General features: G+C 51.1%; 5 protein-coding genes across 5 annotated transcripts; 2 read left to right on the top strand and 3 right to left on the bottom strand.

Annotated features, from left to right (window-relative positions):
- Window positions 1-4,986: 4,986 nt before the first annotated feature.
- On the top strand, window positions 4,987-5,979 carry PMZ80_010754 (uncharacterized protein; the record flags this gene model as incomplete). Its single annotated transcript, XM_064879142.1, has 2 exons — window positions 4,987-5,477; window positions 5,568-5,979. 2 exons carry the CDS (start codon window positions 4,987-4,989, stop codon window positions 5,977-5,979), a joined length of 903 nt encoding a protein of 300 aa, XP_064725095.1.
- A 446-nt stretch (window positions 5,980-6,425) lies between these two features.
- Window positions 6,426-7,224, bottom strand: TRM9 (tRNA methyltransferase, has a role in tRNA modification; the record flags this gene model as incomplete). The annotated part of the gene is made up of 3 exons (XM_064879141.1): window positions 6,426-6,900; window positions 6,949-7,073; window positions 7,126-7,224. 3 exons carry the CDS (start codon window positions 7,222-7,224, stop codon window positions 6,426-6,428), a joined length of 699 nt encoding a protein of 232 aa, XP_064725094.1.
- A 484-nt stretch (window positions 7,225-7,708) lies between these two features.
- On the bottom strand, window positions 7,709-11,851 carry SPT23 (SPT3 Dosage dependent suppressor of Ty-induced promoter mutations-like protein; the record flags this gene model as incomplete). The annotated part of the gene is made up of 2 exons (XM_064879140.1): window positions 7,709-7,822; window positions 7,874-11,851. The coding sequence occupies 2 exons, from the start codon at window positions 11,849-11,851 to the stop codon at window positions 7,709-7,711; spliced, it is 4,092 nt and encodes a 1,363-aa protein (XP_064725093.1).
- A 1,363-nt stretch (window positions 11,852-13,214) lies between these two features.
- On the bottom strand, window positions 13,215-14,057 carry PMZ80_010751 (uncharacterized protein; the record flags this gene model as incomplete). The annotated part of the gene is made up of 1 exon (XM_064879139.1): window positions 13,215-14,057. One exon carries the CDS (start codon window positions 14,055-14,057, stop codon window positions 13,215-13,217), a length of 843 nt encoding a protein of 280 aa, XP_064725092.1.
- Window positions 14,058-15,055: 998 nt separating this feature from the next.
- Window positions 15,056-16,126, top strand: PMZ80_010750 (uncharacterized protein; the record flags this gene model as incomplete). Its single annotated transcript, XM_064879138.1, has 2 exons — window positions 15,056-15,384; window positions 15,436-16,126. 2 exons carry the CDS (start codon window positions 15,056-15,058, stop codon window positions 16,124-16,126), a joined length of 1,020 nt encoding a protein of 339 aa, XP_064725091.1.
- Between the last annotated feature and the right edge of the window lie 1,441 nt (window positions 16,127-17,567).

Raw genomic sequence — 17,567 nt, 5'->3', positions numbered from 1 at the left:
AGCAGCTTCACTCTGTGATTCGACAAACCTGCTGCCGTTCTCTATTCCAACTGGGATTGTGCCTGATGCTGATACCTTGTCGTCGGCTTGTAGATCAGGTGAGCTTGATGAAGTGTGGATATTATGATCAGCAACGTTGGGCAGAAGCGTCACGATCAGCACAGTGCATGATCTTGAAGCTGTATCGACATGACTCGCCTATCGACATGTCAGTAATCTGAAACAAATGAACTTCTCATACCATTCAGGCACAGCAGCATGATCTTCACAGGGATGTCTGAACTTTGTGCCCCAGATTAAAGCTTCTGACCTCATCGTGGTCGACACCGGACAGTATCACGCCACAAATTACTATTTGCGGTATCGGTGATTGTTTCGCTTTCACAACAACCCAAAGGGGTCATGGCCGTAATCAAGAACAGGAAACGCAAAGAAGAAAGCCTCCAGAAACCATAGAAGTGTCAAAGGAAGATTCCATGTGGCAGTTTACGAGGCTCAACCTTATCATCCCCGGGTGTTTCTCCAGATAAGGTTAGCATCCAACCTCGCTTAATTCTAAGGCAACTTTAGTGCGCATCCCGAAGGTTTGGTCTCCGCTACCACGCGAGAGTGGCTTGTTGGCTCCCGTCTGTGGAACGAAACGGCATAGCATGGGTCTTTGTTGGAACCGAGGAACAGGTGTGATTAATGTGTGATTAGAAGGATGTATCGGGATGAGCGCCTCCGTGCCGCATGGTATGCGTCATTACTTTATTCTCGAGGTGAAGTTGACTGAGGTACTCACAGACAAAATTCTGCACATGATGCTGTGGTACGTTAGAGACCGCACTATCCTAGACTTGCGCAGGAGTATGTCTTGTGGTTATTGTTGTAATGTAAGCAGACGGGGCATTGGAAGGGTAACATTCGCATTCGATCACTTGCAGTACGGGCGGATGTCGTTCCGCGTAGTTATGGATGCTCAATTCAGCCGTGCCGCTTCTGAAACACCACAAGCATATACACCTCGTGTTCTGCCGGCTCAACGGCACGTAGCAGTGGTTGAAGTGATTTCGTGCGGCCGCTCTGAGTCATAGCACTGAATCGCCCAGAACAAAGCTCAGTGTACATGCAGGATGAGGGACGAGGCGCTCGTATGGTGGCCACGGCATCGCCAATCGCTGCACACGATCTTGGTCAGCATTGACGACCTCCTCAGAAGAAAGAAGCCACATTATTATCAAGGTCTGCACAGTGTTGGCTTGACAAGAAGGAAATGCAGCTGCATGCATAAGGATGAGACGGACATAACGTTTACTTCCGCGATCGTAACGCTGACTTCGACCGCAGAACGGCACTTGATGTTCTGCGCCTTCGGTCCCGAGGATGCAATCCTTATTCGATCATGTTGGCCAGCTCGATAGAACTGTTGGTCCTTGGACAAGTCCGCGACGCCGTAACAAGTTGCTTTTGTTTGAAGAACTGATTTCCGGACACGAAGAATGTTATGGATGTTGTTTATTGTTGCCTTGATTCATGGAAAGGCTGTTTACCAAGACCCGGACGCAACAAGCACGTTCCTGGCTATCATCCTTGTCAAGCTGAGCGCTCGGAATACTTTCTCCATTGCGGCTGAGCTGTCTCCAGCGTTCACGTCGAGAGTGCAGTAGTCCGCCAAGCCAAGGCAGCGTTGGCAATTCTTGTGACATTGACTTGGCATCACAATGAATGCAAACAACATGCAGCAGGTGATGCACAGAGAAGATGAAACAAGACAGAAACAGCGGAGTCGTGACGGAAGTGGTTTCTCCAGAGCGCTGAACCTCGGCGTTTCGGCAGCTCTTCGGTTGCAGGTCGACGCCCTACTCGTAATTGCGCAGATATCGAAGTGCACTTGATCATGAAACTGCTCGTTACGACTGTGTGCGTTTGACAGTGTGCGCAGCGCTCGAACATCGGTAGTTTGGGGTTGCATTGCAGAAAGTGAACGGTCGGAAATTGTCTTAGACTCATGCAAGGTGAGCACATGGTCGGCAAGGTCACCATGTGGCCGCATGGGGTATGCCGGACATCTCCTTTCTATGATGAGCAGCATGAATGAAGTCGTCGTTGCATCCATCAGTCATCTCGCTACGATGTTACTGTAGTGAAGTGCAACCTGCGACTTTCTCTCAACACCCACAGCAATTTCTAGAGCGTCGGTGGCGGTCTTAGCGGGTCTGTTGCGAGATGAACATGATTCTGGAAAGACAGAAAGAAGCCAATTTCATCGTACTCTAGCGTTGAAGAGTCCACTCGGAATCCACTAACTGCAGATTGTGGCAGCAGATCACAAGACTCTAGGGGATAAGCGGGAGGTTGCTGCATATCTGTGCAGGAGATACTGTGAGGACACTGTAACGCTCGGCTAATCGACGGTGTACTCCAGAGTGGCACAAACTCAAAGATGCATCTTGCATCTAACCTCGTATTTGTATCACATCTGGGTGTCAATAATGTGCAACGTTTCGGAAGTTCCGCTGAGCATTGCTTACCTCTTTCATGGATCATGTTTGTCTGAGCCGTGAACAAGCAAGTATGAGGTCTCTCTGAGCTCTTTCCGAGTACAAGGAAACAATCCTCCGAACAACACGTTCATGGTGTTCGCAGATGGGTCTGCTTAGCGCAGCGAGTAATTTCTAGAGCCGCAGTAGTGTGCCAAATGAGTGTAGAGGCCGCCAAGTAATTTAGTCCGTGGTTTCTCGTGTACAGGTTGGTCCGCCTTGGATAGATGATGCTTCTGCTGTATGGGGTGAAGCCAGTGACCCGGTGGATCTCTTGTTGCCTCTTTTGAATGTAACATGTCAGCCACATATATCTGGCGGGTCTACTTACAGGGATCCGAATGTTCATTCGTGGAATAGTAAGTGTAGGGCGGGAACACCCTGCAGCTGTCAAGCTGTCAAGTTGGATGAAGATTGTGGATGCCGCTGAGCCAAATTGAACAGCGCGAGATTTTCGTGGGGGCAGGTTGCAGCATGAGCTGCATCACGATTGAGATTTCGTGGTCAACCGCTTCCAGAGAGTGACACGTGGCCTTACGCGGTGAGTGTTTGCAGAAAGAACTACGACTGTATCCGATAACAACAAACCAGAAGAAAGAAGTCGAGAGTATTGCGGACGAGTTCCGGAGTAGTATGGAAGCGACTGGTGAAGACTGGTTGTGAAGGCATGAAAACTGATGTTGTTTATGCATCGGAAACAGCGGTCTACACACCGCTCCTGCTGATTCGAGAATTACTGAATCATGAAAGACGAAGCAAGAATTTCTATGTTTGAGGACAAGTCATCATTTGCTGCACCGCCGCCAACGCATAAATAAACAATGACGACGATGCAGCAATGCCTGACCTGCGATGCCGTCCTGCAGTTTGCCATGAACCATGTCTGTGCATTACATACACCCGCAGATCTGATATGCCTTGCAGAATTCATAGGCGGTCAGGGAACAACCGGGTCGGAGATACAATCTGATTGATCAGAAGAGCCGGGGTTTCTCCAGTTGCACGAACAAGATACTGCAGTTCATGAAGGAGAAAGCGTAGTTTTGTGTCTGTTCGGTCGTTATGGTATTCCTATTCTGTTCGACAAGCTATTTGAAGCCATGGGCATCAGAAGATATACTCTGATACAGTGTACTGGCTCCACATATCAATGGCTTCGATGCGCAACCAAAGTCAATCATCAAGTATCAGCTGATCCGTAAACTCTATACACATAGTTTAAAGCCTCCCGCCGGGGACTTATTCAGAAGAATACCTTGTTTCCGTAGCGGTCTAGCAGGTCATGTAAGAGGTGGTCGAATGCCGAATGAAGCTGTGGGTTTCCATCTACTCCAAGATAGGGCTGGCAAGGCGGTTTGGAAATGCTTCTGCCAAGTTAGAAGAAACGGGCTGTGCTGGTTGTTTTAGTGGAAGAAGGCAGAAGATGGAACCTTCTCGGGGTTGGTATTTGATGCCTAACATTACCCAAGGCGAAGCTTGTTGTGGTAAAGTGGTAAACTCAATTGATGACCCCAGAGCAACCAACCGTACCTGGCTGTCGGACAGTCTAAAGCAAGCAAAAGTGACGGAGCAGAAGGATTCTCGCTTGTAGATGAGTTTGCAGTCTTCGTCTGCTGACTTGAGCCAGACGTTCGCGTTGCTGTAGACTCTAGGAAGAAAACATGAACACCGGACGCGCCGCGCGAGCTACGAAGAAAATCGATGGTTTCGCGTTGTCCTCCATCTCGGGGATGCGTGGTTAGTAGCCTTGACGCAATAACATGGTCGAACAATCTGCTTGCAGCCACAGAATCCATCCATCGTACTTTAAATTGTATCCACTTACTCAGTGTCCATATCAGCCCCATCTGCAGTTGTTCCAAGCAAGTGATCATCGCCGCTTCTAGCGTCAAACTAAAAGAAAGCGAGTCAAGTGCCTCCACCAGGATGCTTCCCATCATCATCAAACACAGGCGCCTGCGTTTAGCTGCTGAGTCTTCACCAGCCCAAATCGAGCAGAAGTTGAGCAGCCACGGCACGCGGCACGCTCCAGAGAAGAATGAACAACGATCTTCCTTCTTTGCAAGCCCTAGTCGCCTGTACCTGAATCAAGACGCAATCTTGGACCAGTCTTGAACCCTAGTGCATGATCACTAGGATGTGGGTCAGGCTCATACAGTCGGTGTGCAATCGTCAAGTTCTTAAAGAACGTCAGTCCTCGCTCCGTGTTCCGCAGTAGCCCACCAACACCAACTGTTACCCAAGCGAAGAACCAAATCAGATCCGAGCCCGGCACCCCAAGCCAACTTGCCGTCTAACGAAGGAAAAGAAATAACGCGACCAGATTGATACGTCACTTCAATCTCCGACAAACAGACTGCCACTTCATCGCCAACACAGCCGGTGAAGTGAGAGGCAAATATCGACGGTCGCCAACGTATACAACCTCCTCGAATATCGAGAAGGTCGCCTCCCGCTGCCTGTAATGAGTGTGGCCACATACCAACCGAACCTACCTACCTCCTCATATCCTTGCGGCCAGTCTTGGCACCAGTCTTCCAACGTGGATATCTCTCTGCTACTCAAGCCGAAGGACGACGAAGCCTCTTCACGGTCCAGGCCGTCACCACCGCCATCATTGACACGATCTGACTCGGCACCGTCAAGCGTTGCCGCACAGTCTGCATCTTCGAGGACGTTAGCTTCGACATCGACGGTCATCCCGGCGAAGCGAGGTGCCGATCGAACATCCACGCTGGCATCCGAGTCTCCAGCGAAGAAGCAGTCGAAATGGTCTGCAGAGGAAGATGCAAAAATCATCCAGCTTCGCGGCGAAGGCATGAAATGGGAAGACATCAGCAAACATTTGCCAGGTCGTAGTGCCATCTCTTGTCGACTTCATTACCAGAACTACCTGGAGAGGAGGAGTGAGTGGGATGAGGACCGTAAGAATAAGCTCGCGAGGTTGTACGAGAGGTATGTTTGACATCCGTCGCACCAGATCTGCTTGTACCACACCTGGCGACACTGGCGTGTTTCTAGAACAGTTTTTGACTTCTGTTCCAGATTCAAAGCCGACATGTGGGCCAAGATTGCCGAAGAAATGGCCATTCCCTGGCGTGCCGCCGAAGCCATGCACTGGCAGATGGGTGAACATGAGATGGCAAGAAGAGCTGGCGTGACGCCGTTCACTCTCACCAACCCGAACCACAATTCCATCTCCAGACTCAGCAACCGACCACCAACCTCAAGGCCACGTGGAAACTCTGCTTCTGGGCCTCAGCAGCTGCCGTCGCTTGCAGAGTTAACAGCGGGCCTGCCAGCATATTCGCACCCACACTCAACGCCAGGCTATCCATTTCCAGACCGGACACCTGGCACACCATATTCGACAGGTCTGCCATACCCTGGCCGACAAAGCCTGACACCACCACCTGGAAGTCTTCAACAGACCGACTATTTCCTACGACGACCATGACTCAACGACTTGCATACTTCACAGCAACCTGTGTAATAATAACATTTAACGATGAGGAGGCGAGAATGCATCGCTGGGCGATGGCAAAAGAAAGATAATTTGTGATGGATGATACCCACTTACCTGCGACCGATATCTCAGTATCAGCAAGACTGATTTGTGTATGAGTAATACTAGTGGGCTGGCCTCGTTTCCCTTGTCGCACTTCGCTGGCCGTTGGCTTAGCATGTCGTTGTCATAATAGATACTTCTAGACCGGCCTTTGGGCAATAGACCATTTCTGGCTCTCGTTTGCTGGCCATCTGCTCCTCGTGACCACAAGCGAAGAGCTGGGCTCATCGGAGCATTGCTTGGAAACATGAGTCCATTTGACCGTGATCGTAGGTCTTATTCGGGACTTTCCCAACTTGTGTCCAGGCATGCTCCTCAAATCCGCTATCGAATTGTCAAGCTCTCCGAGCCACGCACCACCAATTGTCTCGATCATAGCCACTTCTGACTACTTCACCGCCCGCAGCTCTAACATCTTCCTCAAGCTCGCCTTGCTTGTAGAGATGGTAGTACCTGTGGTGAGTGGTTGGCTTGTCTTGAGCTTCCCTGTTCTTGTCCGGCTTGAGTACCCACGGTACCAATTGATCTTGGTTGTCACCCTCATCCCAGCCGCGCCGGCTATTTTTCTGCTCGAGTGCCCAGACGAAGAAGAGTGCTTCTCCTGCGGGCTTGTTGGCAACTGAAGGCTTCAGTGTCTGCAAGATTGTTTTGACAGATTCGACTCGGCGTTCTGGTGTCGAAAGGTGGTGTATGACTGCGATGGAAATTGCGAAGTCGAATTTGCCTGGTGGGTGTGGGAGGGAGAGGATATCTCCGACTATCGCTGAGTGAGGTTGATGCTGTTCAGCAAACTTGATCAGCTCAGTCGACCTAGGGATATCAGCAGAGCTTCTTGTTACCGATGCTAATGCATCTCACCTGTCCGAAGCCACGATGTAGATGTCTTTATTGACGGTGAGATACTTGCCATTGCCGCATCCAATATCGAGTCCAATCGAACCTGCTGGTAAGCCACGAAGAAACTCATCTATCACAGGCCATGGCTAGAAGCTGTCAATTTATTATAGTGTCACGTCGTCGCCATCATATGCCGACCTTGAATCTCGTCGAAGAGAAGTGTGATGCTATTTTGTTGTACACATCATGCACGTTGGCTTGTTCGTAGTGCTCACCACGAGTAGTCTCATCAGTCATTGTGCAAAAGGTAGAGTCTCATAGCAGGATGCTATGAGAGCGGAAAGCTCTGTTAGTCGATTGCTACGATATTTGCAAGGCAAGTGCGCCTCAAAGACCCGGAGCAGCTGCGATCCGTGAGCATCGGACCATGGGACTTTGAGATCGTGAATAAACTTCAAGCACTTGGCAACTTGCATATCATATGGGACCGAAGTCGTAGCCATCGCCAAGCACGTTGACAAAGATCCAAGTCATGATTTGATCCTTTTACGAATCGAAGTTTAAGCATGGGTGAATAGATCACATCATAACATATTAATGCTCTATCAGAGATTGGAATAACCAGTGTATTCCATGAAAATACCACCACCGTGTCGATGATACATTATCATGCAACGACGCCTATCCATATCCCCGTTTTGTTCTGTGATCTCATGTCATGATACACGCTAAAATTTGATACAAATCGCTTCCAAATGTTAAAGATCACTTCGTAAATGCTTCATGCAACTGGCATCATTCGTGGTGTGATATATCGCTCAGTAATGGCAGACGCGACTTTCGAGACAGGTGTGTTGGGAATCATCAGGCCGACGAGTAAGATAAGCAGAGGTATCTGGTATCTTGTTAGTTTATGGTGCAAGATATAAAGGACAATGGTACTTACCCAGAAGAGGAGTAATTTGTAGTCCTGCGAGATGCTGACACGCTTCGCCTCCTTAGACTCCATGATCGGAGCACTCAAGGCGGTATGAGCTTTGACAGAACTTGTCGTAGTGTCCTGCTGTGCGAAATGTAGGTCGATAGCAGCGTCAGCGGCTGCCTGTATGGCAGATGCTTCCTTCTTCTCAGCGCTGTACGTTGATGGGCCCGCAGGGAAGAGCTCATCATACGACGGTGGCGGCACTGCACCAGGAGAAGCCGATCTGTCTGCCTTGCTCACAGCTTGCCGTGGCGACAGCGGACGCTGAGGAAACAGAGCGCTCATCCTCCGCACCATGCCATTGTTCTGATAGTCCAGCTGCGGTAAATGTGGCAGAGCAGGCATATTGTCTTGGAAATGCTGAATCTGCTCAGCCAGCTGCGCCTGTTGTGCTTGAGTCATGTTCACCAGCTGTCTCCATGCATGCATAAGCGTTGAGGGAGATGCGGGCTGCTCCCCGAGTGGTGTTGTTTGAACCACCGCCTGCGACACTGGCAACTCATTTCCACTACCGCGTCTGGACGGTTGAGCAGATCGTGATAGAGGCTGAGCGAACGGCAGTCGGCGGCTGCCTGAGGTAGAGCGTATCCCATCTTCGACATGCGCGTCCTCCTCGACAGGTTCTGACTCGGATTCGGTGACTGGCACGGATGAATTCTCCCAGAAGGAGCTTAACGATCTCGAACTTGCGTTCCGACTGGATGGCCCGAGCATGTTTGCACCGGAGCTCCGGTTTCGTGCGTGCAAATATGGTCGCATAGTAGCTTGGTATGCCAATAGAGTCGTCGCGAGGTCTGCTGGAACGAAATTGCGCAGACTTCGCAATCTGTGATCAGCGCCACCGTGTCGCAATAGGTCGATGATTTGTTCGTGACCGTTCATGGCAGCATGATGCATCGCGGTGAATCCATTGTTGTCAAGAGCATTTACGTCGGCACCAGCTGCGAGGAGCGCTGTGACAAACCTAGGCATATCCAATGAGGCAGCAAAGTGCAGTAAAGTCAGTCCGGTAGGTCGGCGCAGGTTTAGCTGAATGGGAGCAGAACCGATCTGTTTTCTTGCCAACTGAAGCATCCTCAGTAGGCATGATTCCATTTCTTGCGGCGCAAACTGCTGTGAACCAAGCCCAGAAGGCGCTCTTTGATGACCGTTTGGCATCCCTCCATATGGTCCTTGATGCTGGAACATGCCGTTGCTGCCACCTTGGTTCTGCTGCAGAAACATCTGCGCTGCAGTTTGGGGATCATCTGTGCCCATGCCCATCTGTTTTCCGATTGTTCTCAAGGCAAGCCGCAAAATCTCAAGCTCTCGATCGTCAACGTAGTTGAAGATGGCATGCCTTACATGAGAAGTAGTTTGCATAGCCGAGTAATGTGCATGTTCGTGCTTGAACATGACTGCAACCATGCCCTGCTGCACTGCTGGTGGTGCTATGCAATTCAGGCACTTCTCGCCCCAGAATGTCGTGGTGGTTGCTTCGGTATCTCCAAACATTACTTCGAGACCTTGGTAAAAGCCATTGCCAAGGAGCGTCACTTCTGTGCCACCGCTCGTCGAGCCTTCGGCTGGGACCAGCTTATGTATGACCGGCATCGGTCGACGTGACGATTGGCCCATTAATTGTTGATTGACTGCTTGTGGAAAGGTTGCATCATTGCCATTGCCATTGCCATAGCCATTCTGTGGGTTGGCCAATGGACTGCTGGGCCGACTTGGCTGCCTCGAGCTCGGGGCAGACATGAGTGCCTGCCTGGGCATATTCTCCAAGCTAAAAGATCTATTGATAGAAGAAAATGTACCGTCACCACCAGGTGTAGGGGGGCTGTTGAACTGTCGTGGATGTACAGCCGACTGATAATTGCGATGGTCTGGGCCAGCCATAAAATTTGGCATATTTGGTGCGTAGGGGGACGAAGCTGCAGTATTTGGCATAGTGGCAGGACCAGGCGCTTGGGCCTGCACAGTATCGAGACGTGTCATCGTCAGACCAGAAGGCAGTTTGCCGGACCCACTAGGTTTCCGCCGTTTGCTAGCTGGCCCTGAAGGTCCGCTTGGAGAAGCAGGACGAGATAGATTCCTGGGTGTGAGGGTAGCCGAAGTGTTGCCAGAAACCGCTTGAGGTATGGCAAATGGACTGTTGCTAGATCCAGAAAATTGCCCATTGAAATGCTGCAATCGTGTCAGATCTGGCGTAGAATATGACTGCTTGAACATCTTAGCGCCAGATGCTTCATTTCCTGGCATTTCTGCACCTGCTGTGAATACGCCTGCTCCAGGAAAGTGCGGTGGCTGCGGTACCTGCGGCGCTGGCGCTGCTGGCAAGGCTTGGGGGGCATTATGTGTTTTGTGGTCGTCGGTGATCATGATCGAATTGGTCATGGCCTGCGCTATGACCTTGTCTCGGTAGTCCTTGACCGAGAATATGACCTGAAAACCCAACTTCTCGTTCTGGTGTCTGCAATAGCAAGCAATCCGCATGGGTAACTCGACTTGCATAGTTCCTGGCGGGGGCAGTGGTGACTGATCGTTTGCGGGTTGCGTCTCCTTCGTGACCTCGACCCATTCTTTCACCTCGTTAGTATTGAACACCACTACTCGCTTCTCCTCGTCCTTCTGAAACATCTCTTCTTCGTCCGGTTTCTTCGACTTCTTCCGTGACGCCCTTTTTCTTTCTCTTTGTATACAGCCAGAGCAAATCTTGACTTCACCACCATTCAATGGCTTTTCATCATCGTCTCTTGATGACGCTGAGCTAGTCGATGAAGCAGGACTTGGTCTCGAGTAAGCACTTAGGTCTTCTCCCCTGGCTCGTGCGAGTGCCCTTTGTTTCCTGTGAGGGTCCTGCATGGCACTTGTACAAACAAGCGAGACAGAGAGTTCCAAGGTGTCGGGTGACCTTTCGTTCTCCGATTTAGCCAAAAACTTCGGTTTCGACACAGTATGTGTGGGTAGCCGTAACTTCCTGATTCCAGGGGGCAGAGGATACAGGGTCATTCTTATTGGAATCTGAGTCTCTACCCGGGATTTCAGCGAAGTGGGATAAATGTGAAGTGTTGGTTGGCCATCTACCGAATGTATCGTGGAAGGTGGCGAGGAAATGTCTTTGGCGAATGATGAAGGAGTCCCGGTCGATTCTGGTGCAAATGAAAATTGTGCATCGTTGTAGCTCATGTGCATAGAGGGCGAAAATGTCGCATTGCCTGGCGAGTCACCATTCATTCCCATGTGGTGAAACGTCTCTTCCAGGCCCGAGGATGGCGAATGTTTTGTCCATGGGGACGGTGTCTGACTAGCTGGTAGCATCGAGTTTAAGGGTGAAGCTTCTCGGGACCCTAGGAAGAACGAAGCTGGTGCAGCAGTTATTCGCGGCGATGACTTCCTGTTATTGTTCATGCTCGCCATGTTGGCTGTTCTTCTGATCTGCGGGTTTCCAACGAAAGTTCTTCCAGAATTCAATGTTGCGCTATCAAAACCGCTCGGCGTGCTCGCTGCTGTCTCGAAGTCGAAGGCAGAAGCCATCTGCTGATCCAAATCTTGATCTATCCCGGACATGCTGCCATTCTCGATGTACCGCTCGTTCATCGGCATATGCATGCCATTCATCCCAGTACTCCACAGCTCGTTCTTGCTCATTGTCGGAGACGTCGTTGTAGCACTTGACACATTTCTATTGTGGTGGTGGTGGAGTAGGGAGTCTGAATCGTCACTGCTCGAAGCCGAACTCGTCGATGCTCGGGTGTACGCCTGGTCTGGTCTTGGACTTGTGGTATATTCTTTCTTAACCATTAGGTCACCTGGATTCAGAAATTCGGTGTTCGCATCGTTACTCGGAGCGTTCGTAGCATCGAGGAAACTATCAAAGTCCTGCTCTGCAAATCCATTGGGAGTTTGGCCCATATCGCCGTTGAACAGGTACATATCGTCGTCCACTTCGTTAGCCATCGTGGGCGCCTTCCCCACCCTCGAAAGTGCGTTCTCTGGTATCGCTGCGACGCTGTCACAGCATCCTTGCCGAGGAGCCCGATCAGGTCAACCGCATGGATTTCTCAGGATGTGGCTCGAGAAACCGGATGTGTCGAATGAGCTGGCGGTCCCCTGGAGTGTCCAAAAGGTACCAGATCGTGTGTCCGGGAAGGTACTCTTGTATGGCGGCGCACAAGATCTCAGAGATCCAATAGTTCCTTAGTATCGTCTGTTGTACCAGCTGCGAATCTGAGGGTTGAGCAGTAAGTCGTCAATCGAGTCTATGTGCGTGGAGATGACTGCTGATCTCGAGATCGAGCAACAACGACGATGTGGAGAGACTCGGACGCAGTCGCAGTGCGGGAGGCGGATGCTGGAGACCAGGGCCGTGCCAAGTCTCAGTCTCGTCTATTGCTGTAAAAGAGAGGCGCCTAAGCTTGCAAGAACTCTTCACAGCATCAAGCGAATCTAATGGAGCTCTTTCTAATGTAATGTTGATACACTCTTGATATGTTTTGTAACATGTCTTGGGGATGAAGTTGATTCATCAGAAATAATCTTTAGGCAGCGTTCCTGCCTCCGCGGTGCTTGAGTCGCACCTTCCCTGCGAACACTGCTCCCTCCTCAAAACCATCCCACACGAACGCCCTCCATCTATAGAACAGCTTACTCTACGCCCTGTGCTACATGACGCAGCATTGAAATCTTCTTTGCTGCAACGCTACTGTCAGCCCTTCGGATAATGTCGTTGCGGATTTCTTGCAGCTAACTGGAACTGTCGTATCGAACTACCCGTTAGTCATAGCACAGTGCAAATCCCGCATATCCTTGTAGCGTTCATGCACGAGATGGGCCGATAACCCTCGCGACCCTCCTCTACCACGCTCTATCTGGTCTCACGCAAAGACCATGGTGCGCACCCTGAAGCACCCTCCGAGATAATAATATACGTGCTGACGGCAACGCCTCGATACTATCCTCAAGTGCTCAGCTGAAGGATCAATCCTTGTTTTATATGGCAACAATCAACACCTCGTATCCGAATCAGTCCATCTGGGACGATGAACCAGAGGCAAGTGTTGTGCAATCAACAGCCTAATCACGGCCGTACATAACAGTGTGTTAGTCCTCTGCTTACCGACCAGAAGAACAACGATACTGGTGACGAGGTTCTGGATGCTCTTCTGCTTTGTTTTCTGTAAACGTCGACCAGTAAGCTCGACCGAGAACGAGACGACACATGGACTTTCACGGGGTCCTTCGATGCCGACAATGTTCATCTCGATACTGCTCATCTTGGTGCAGTTGAAGATTTGATATGAGGTACTTACACCGTACATCGCTAGATCGCTCGACCATCTCGATCCCAATACATTCGACCACTCTTACCTCCATCAACACGAATGACCTGACCAGTTGTTGACCCGGAGAAGTTGTTGCTCGCCAGCATGAGGCATGTCTTCGCAACATGTTCCATCTCCACAGGTTTTTTTGAGGCTACAGTGACTTGAGCATCTACCCAAAGTGCCTCTGGAGCTGCCTCGCACTCTTTCTGGAATTGAGGTGTATTGACCGCACCTGGAGCGATAGCATTGACCCTTGCATGCTCGAAAATCCTGGCGGCCTCGGGAGCCAACGACATTGTAAGTCCGTATTGGATTGCTGACTTGCTTGCAGCATAATCAGCATTTCCGGGCACACCAAGCACGCCTGCTTCGGAACCGATGATGATCAGAGACACGTTCCGCAGAGTGCTTCTCAGCTGAGTATCTGCATCAATGCTGTCCTTGATACACTTCAGCCACGTCTTGGCTGTGATAAATGTCCCTGTCGTGTTGACATCTAGTGTCCTCCGGAACTGCTCAACGGGCATATCTGCGACCGATTGATGATGGTCGATATAGCTCAGGTCCAGTCCTGCGGCACAGACACAAACTGTCGGAACTCTGCCATTGAAATGTCTTTGAGCTTCGCTCCATGCATTTCGTACCACGCTTTCGCTGGTTATGTCGACCTCGATCCAACGCAGACGTTCGTGTTGCTTAGGGGAACTCTGCACCTTGATATCGAGTCCCACAACGCAGCATCCGGCCTCCAGGAAAGCATCAACGATCACCTTACCAATGTGCCCGCTGGCTCCTGTAACAACGACAAGGCAGCCATCGAGACCAAAGCTGATATCCATTCCAAGCTACTGAACGATGGTTCTCATGTAAGCAAGCCCGGTCACTTACGGATTTTCCCGTCTGTCGTACTTGTCCTGTTCAAGCACTACACGAAATCGTCGCGGTCTCGCTTGTACGATTACCTAGGTAACAACACTTCTATGGTGGTCACTGTCTGGTCTCACATCGGGATGCAAGTGCAATCAGAGCAAGGCTGAACGAAGCACAGTCATGCCGTTCGCTGCGCAGCGAAGGTCTCCAACCGTTCCGAATCCTGCAGGAAGTCGTGCTGGCACACAGGCCATACGAACATGAAATGCTCAGCAGCTCATTGGTCATTGCAGTCTCCGAAGTGCTAAATTCAGCATTCGCTTCGGAAAGCTAAGCACCGTCAGCTCCGACCGCCGAGCAAGCTAAACTCTTTACGGCCTCTTGACGTTCCCTCAACCTGCAACATCTGCATCCTCCAAGCACGAACATCCTCAAGGACGCGTGGCATGCTTCATCGGCCGCTTCGTTGTGGACGCACTGCGGTTACAACAACGGCAGTGCGCATGAACGTTGCAGGAGGAAGGCTGGAATATATGCTTATCCAGTCTACCCATTACGACTCCTGCTCCAGAAATAGCACGACGCGTTCACTGCACTGCCAGAATCATGGCTCAAACCAGGCTTCCTGCCTCATCTGCCCCTCGCCTTGTCACGCCTTGGCCGGAGGAGATCGTCACTGACAGGCTCAATGATCCACATTTATATACATTCTTGGACTGGAGCATCCTGCCTCAACGAACTTGCAGGTTGATCCCGGACTTGGTACTCCTCCACTAACCATGGTAGGAAGTATTAAACATCCTATCATCCTCAGCCACGATGCTCCCGGGGTTTTAACTGACGTTCGCCCAGGCGTGCTCCAGGATTGCTCTTTCGCTGTCTCTTGTTGCTTGACGCTTTTGCTAACCATACCGTACAAACGTTACTTACAGCCGGGCCACTGATCAACAGCCGATCGACCACGATCATGGCACAGTCAATAACCTCGACCCGGGCGCGCTTCCTGCTTACGACAGCAGCCTTCCTACTGCTGAACATCCAAGCTGTCAGAGCACAAGGTGGATGGGGTGGTGGTGGTCGTTGGGGTGATAACAACGGCGGCGATGGCTGGAATGGATGTGGATGGTGGGATGGCAACGACGACTGTGATGACGACGACGACGATGGAGACGATGGCGACGACAACGAGAACGGCACCCTCGACCCCGCTGCCCTAGGTCTTTCCACCTCGGAAATCAACCGAACAACAAAGATCATCACAGTACACGCTGTGCTTGCCAGTCTGGTCTGGGTATTGTGAGTTTTTCAGAAATCACTCAACTCAATCACCGTGCTAACAATTCTCAGCCTCATCCCCGTAGGCGGCATCCTCATGCGCTCAGGCATAAAATCACCTTGGATCCTCCGTATCCACGCCTTCCTCCAGTCGATCTCCTACCTCATCTACATCGTCGCAGTCGGCTCAGGAATCTACCTAGTCCGCAGCCTCAGCTATGGTCCCTACAGCATGTGGTCAGACCCACACACCAAACTCGGCATTGCGATTCTCGTCCTCGCGTTCTTTCAGCCCATTCTGGGACTGATCCATCACAGCTTGTATAAGAGGAGGGTCACCGCGGTCAAGCAGGGTAATACCTCGAAGATGCCAGGTCGGACTGCACCCGGTTATGCCCATCTCTGGCTCGGTCGTATCTTGATCGTCTTGGGTATGATCAACGGTGGTCTGGGACTGCGTCTTGCCAGTAACAGCCCATTCGAAGGGAATGGCAAGCCGAAAGCGATCGCATATGGTGTCGGCGCAGCAGTCATGTTCATACTCTACGTTGCATTTGTCATCCTTGGTGAGAGGAGGAGAACCAAGGAAAGAAAGGAGCACCAGCAGGATATGAGTACTAGGGGTGTACCGCTTATGACACACGATGCGGAGGGTGTGCAGAGGAGTGGTCCTGTGCCGCCGACGTACAGTCACCCTCCGACTTACGAGGATAGTCAGGAGAGTTTGAGGAAGGAGAATGCGACGACGGCAAGGTACTCTTGAGTCCAGGCGGGTCGAAGTGTTCACCATGTACTTTTGTCGAGCACTGGTAATCAAGTCAATTGCTGCTAGTTTCTGCATGGGCTGGACCGGAATGATATAAAATCATCTTCTCGCTAACTTTCAAGCTTCTCACCAGCATCTCCGCCATCATAGCACTAATAGCACCAAGAGCAACGGCGCCGAGAGCGAAGTTAGTGACATCGCCGTCTCGGTTGCGCGCTTCAAAACCGAACTTGGCTGGCCTGCTGGGAAGGGTGCGGGGCTCCGTGGGCTCGGATAGCCAGGTGAGGAAGAGATCTAGCTAGGTTATTGGTAGACGATTGTCATATCAGTCTATTGAGAGGAACAATCGAGGATGAATTGCTGGTAGTATCAGGCCTATCTGACAACTTACAGTTGTCGCTCTGTTCGCTAACAGTACTATCCACCCATACAACCCTGAACAAGGACGGCACTTCCCGCTCTCACACGCGCCACACACGACTCTTTGATCACCGACACAGATACCTCACCTTACTATTACACAAGACTCACATACCCGATCTCACCGTGCCCTTACGCGCCCTTCCACCGCCTAGCTTAGGTCCCAGCCCGCCCCGAAGCTCTTTCGCCTTAAATCCCAACGCCTCATCGTACAATGGTACACAGCCGCGTGCAGTTTTCTAGTCGATAACGGTCTCACCCGCCACTGGATTCTTCATAGCATGGTTTGCCTGTATTGCAGAGGTTGTGAAGGCTGACGGTGATGACGCTAAGATTGCAAGCGGTCCGCTAGTGATGGTGCCGAAGAAGTAGGCGCTATGCTATTTGGGGTGGCTGGCGTACTCATGAAGAGGTTGCACAGTGAAAGTAGGAGGAGCTGCCGCGGTGCTAGTGGAAGAAGCTGCGACTGCATTGTTGTCAATAGCTGGGGCTGTTTTGTTGCTAACAGCTGGCGCTGTCTCGTTGGCAGTAGTCAAGACGCATTAAGACATGGATCTCAGCAAAGAAGGATGATCCATTCGCCAAAGCGCCAGCAGAAGACTTAAGTACCCCTAGGCTGACCGAAGCACCATCTAGCTCTTCAGAAGCATCAGCGGAGCCCTGAGACATTCTGTGATAAGTATAAAAGGCCGATATCTCGTTCCTTCCCTCGTCCCGAAATCACAAGTGCTGATCGTATATGCAAGCATGGTCCGATGGGAGGGGGAGTTGCCCGTGACTAGGAAGCAGGGACAACTAGCCCTACTGGCCGGCGTCGTCGAGGCCTGGCTCCTGCTGCTTGAGCCGCTGCTGGTGTTGCTGGGGACTGACCCGCGGCCATAGTATGCTATACCTTTGGTGAAGATCGTGTAATACTAATCAGGCGGATGTCTGATATTGAAATGCTGGTAATACAAGGTAGACCTGAGAGACGCTCGTTGGCTCCTTGTTCAGCATTACTACTGTATTCCCTTACAAA

Source organism: Knufia obscura, assembly GCF_036327395.1.
Source record: "Knufia obscura strain CCFEE 5817 isolate CBS 148926 chromosome Unknown scaffold_20, whole genome shotgun sequence".
In the NCBI taxonomy this organism is placed as follows: domain Eukaryota; kingdom Fungi; phylum Ascomycota; class Eurotiomycetes; order Chaetothyriales; family Trichomeriaceae; genus Knufia; species Knufia obscura.
The sequence above is the reverse complement of the archived record's forward strand: the minus strand, read 5'-3'. Positions and strand labels throughout refer to the sequence as shown.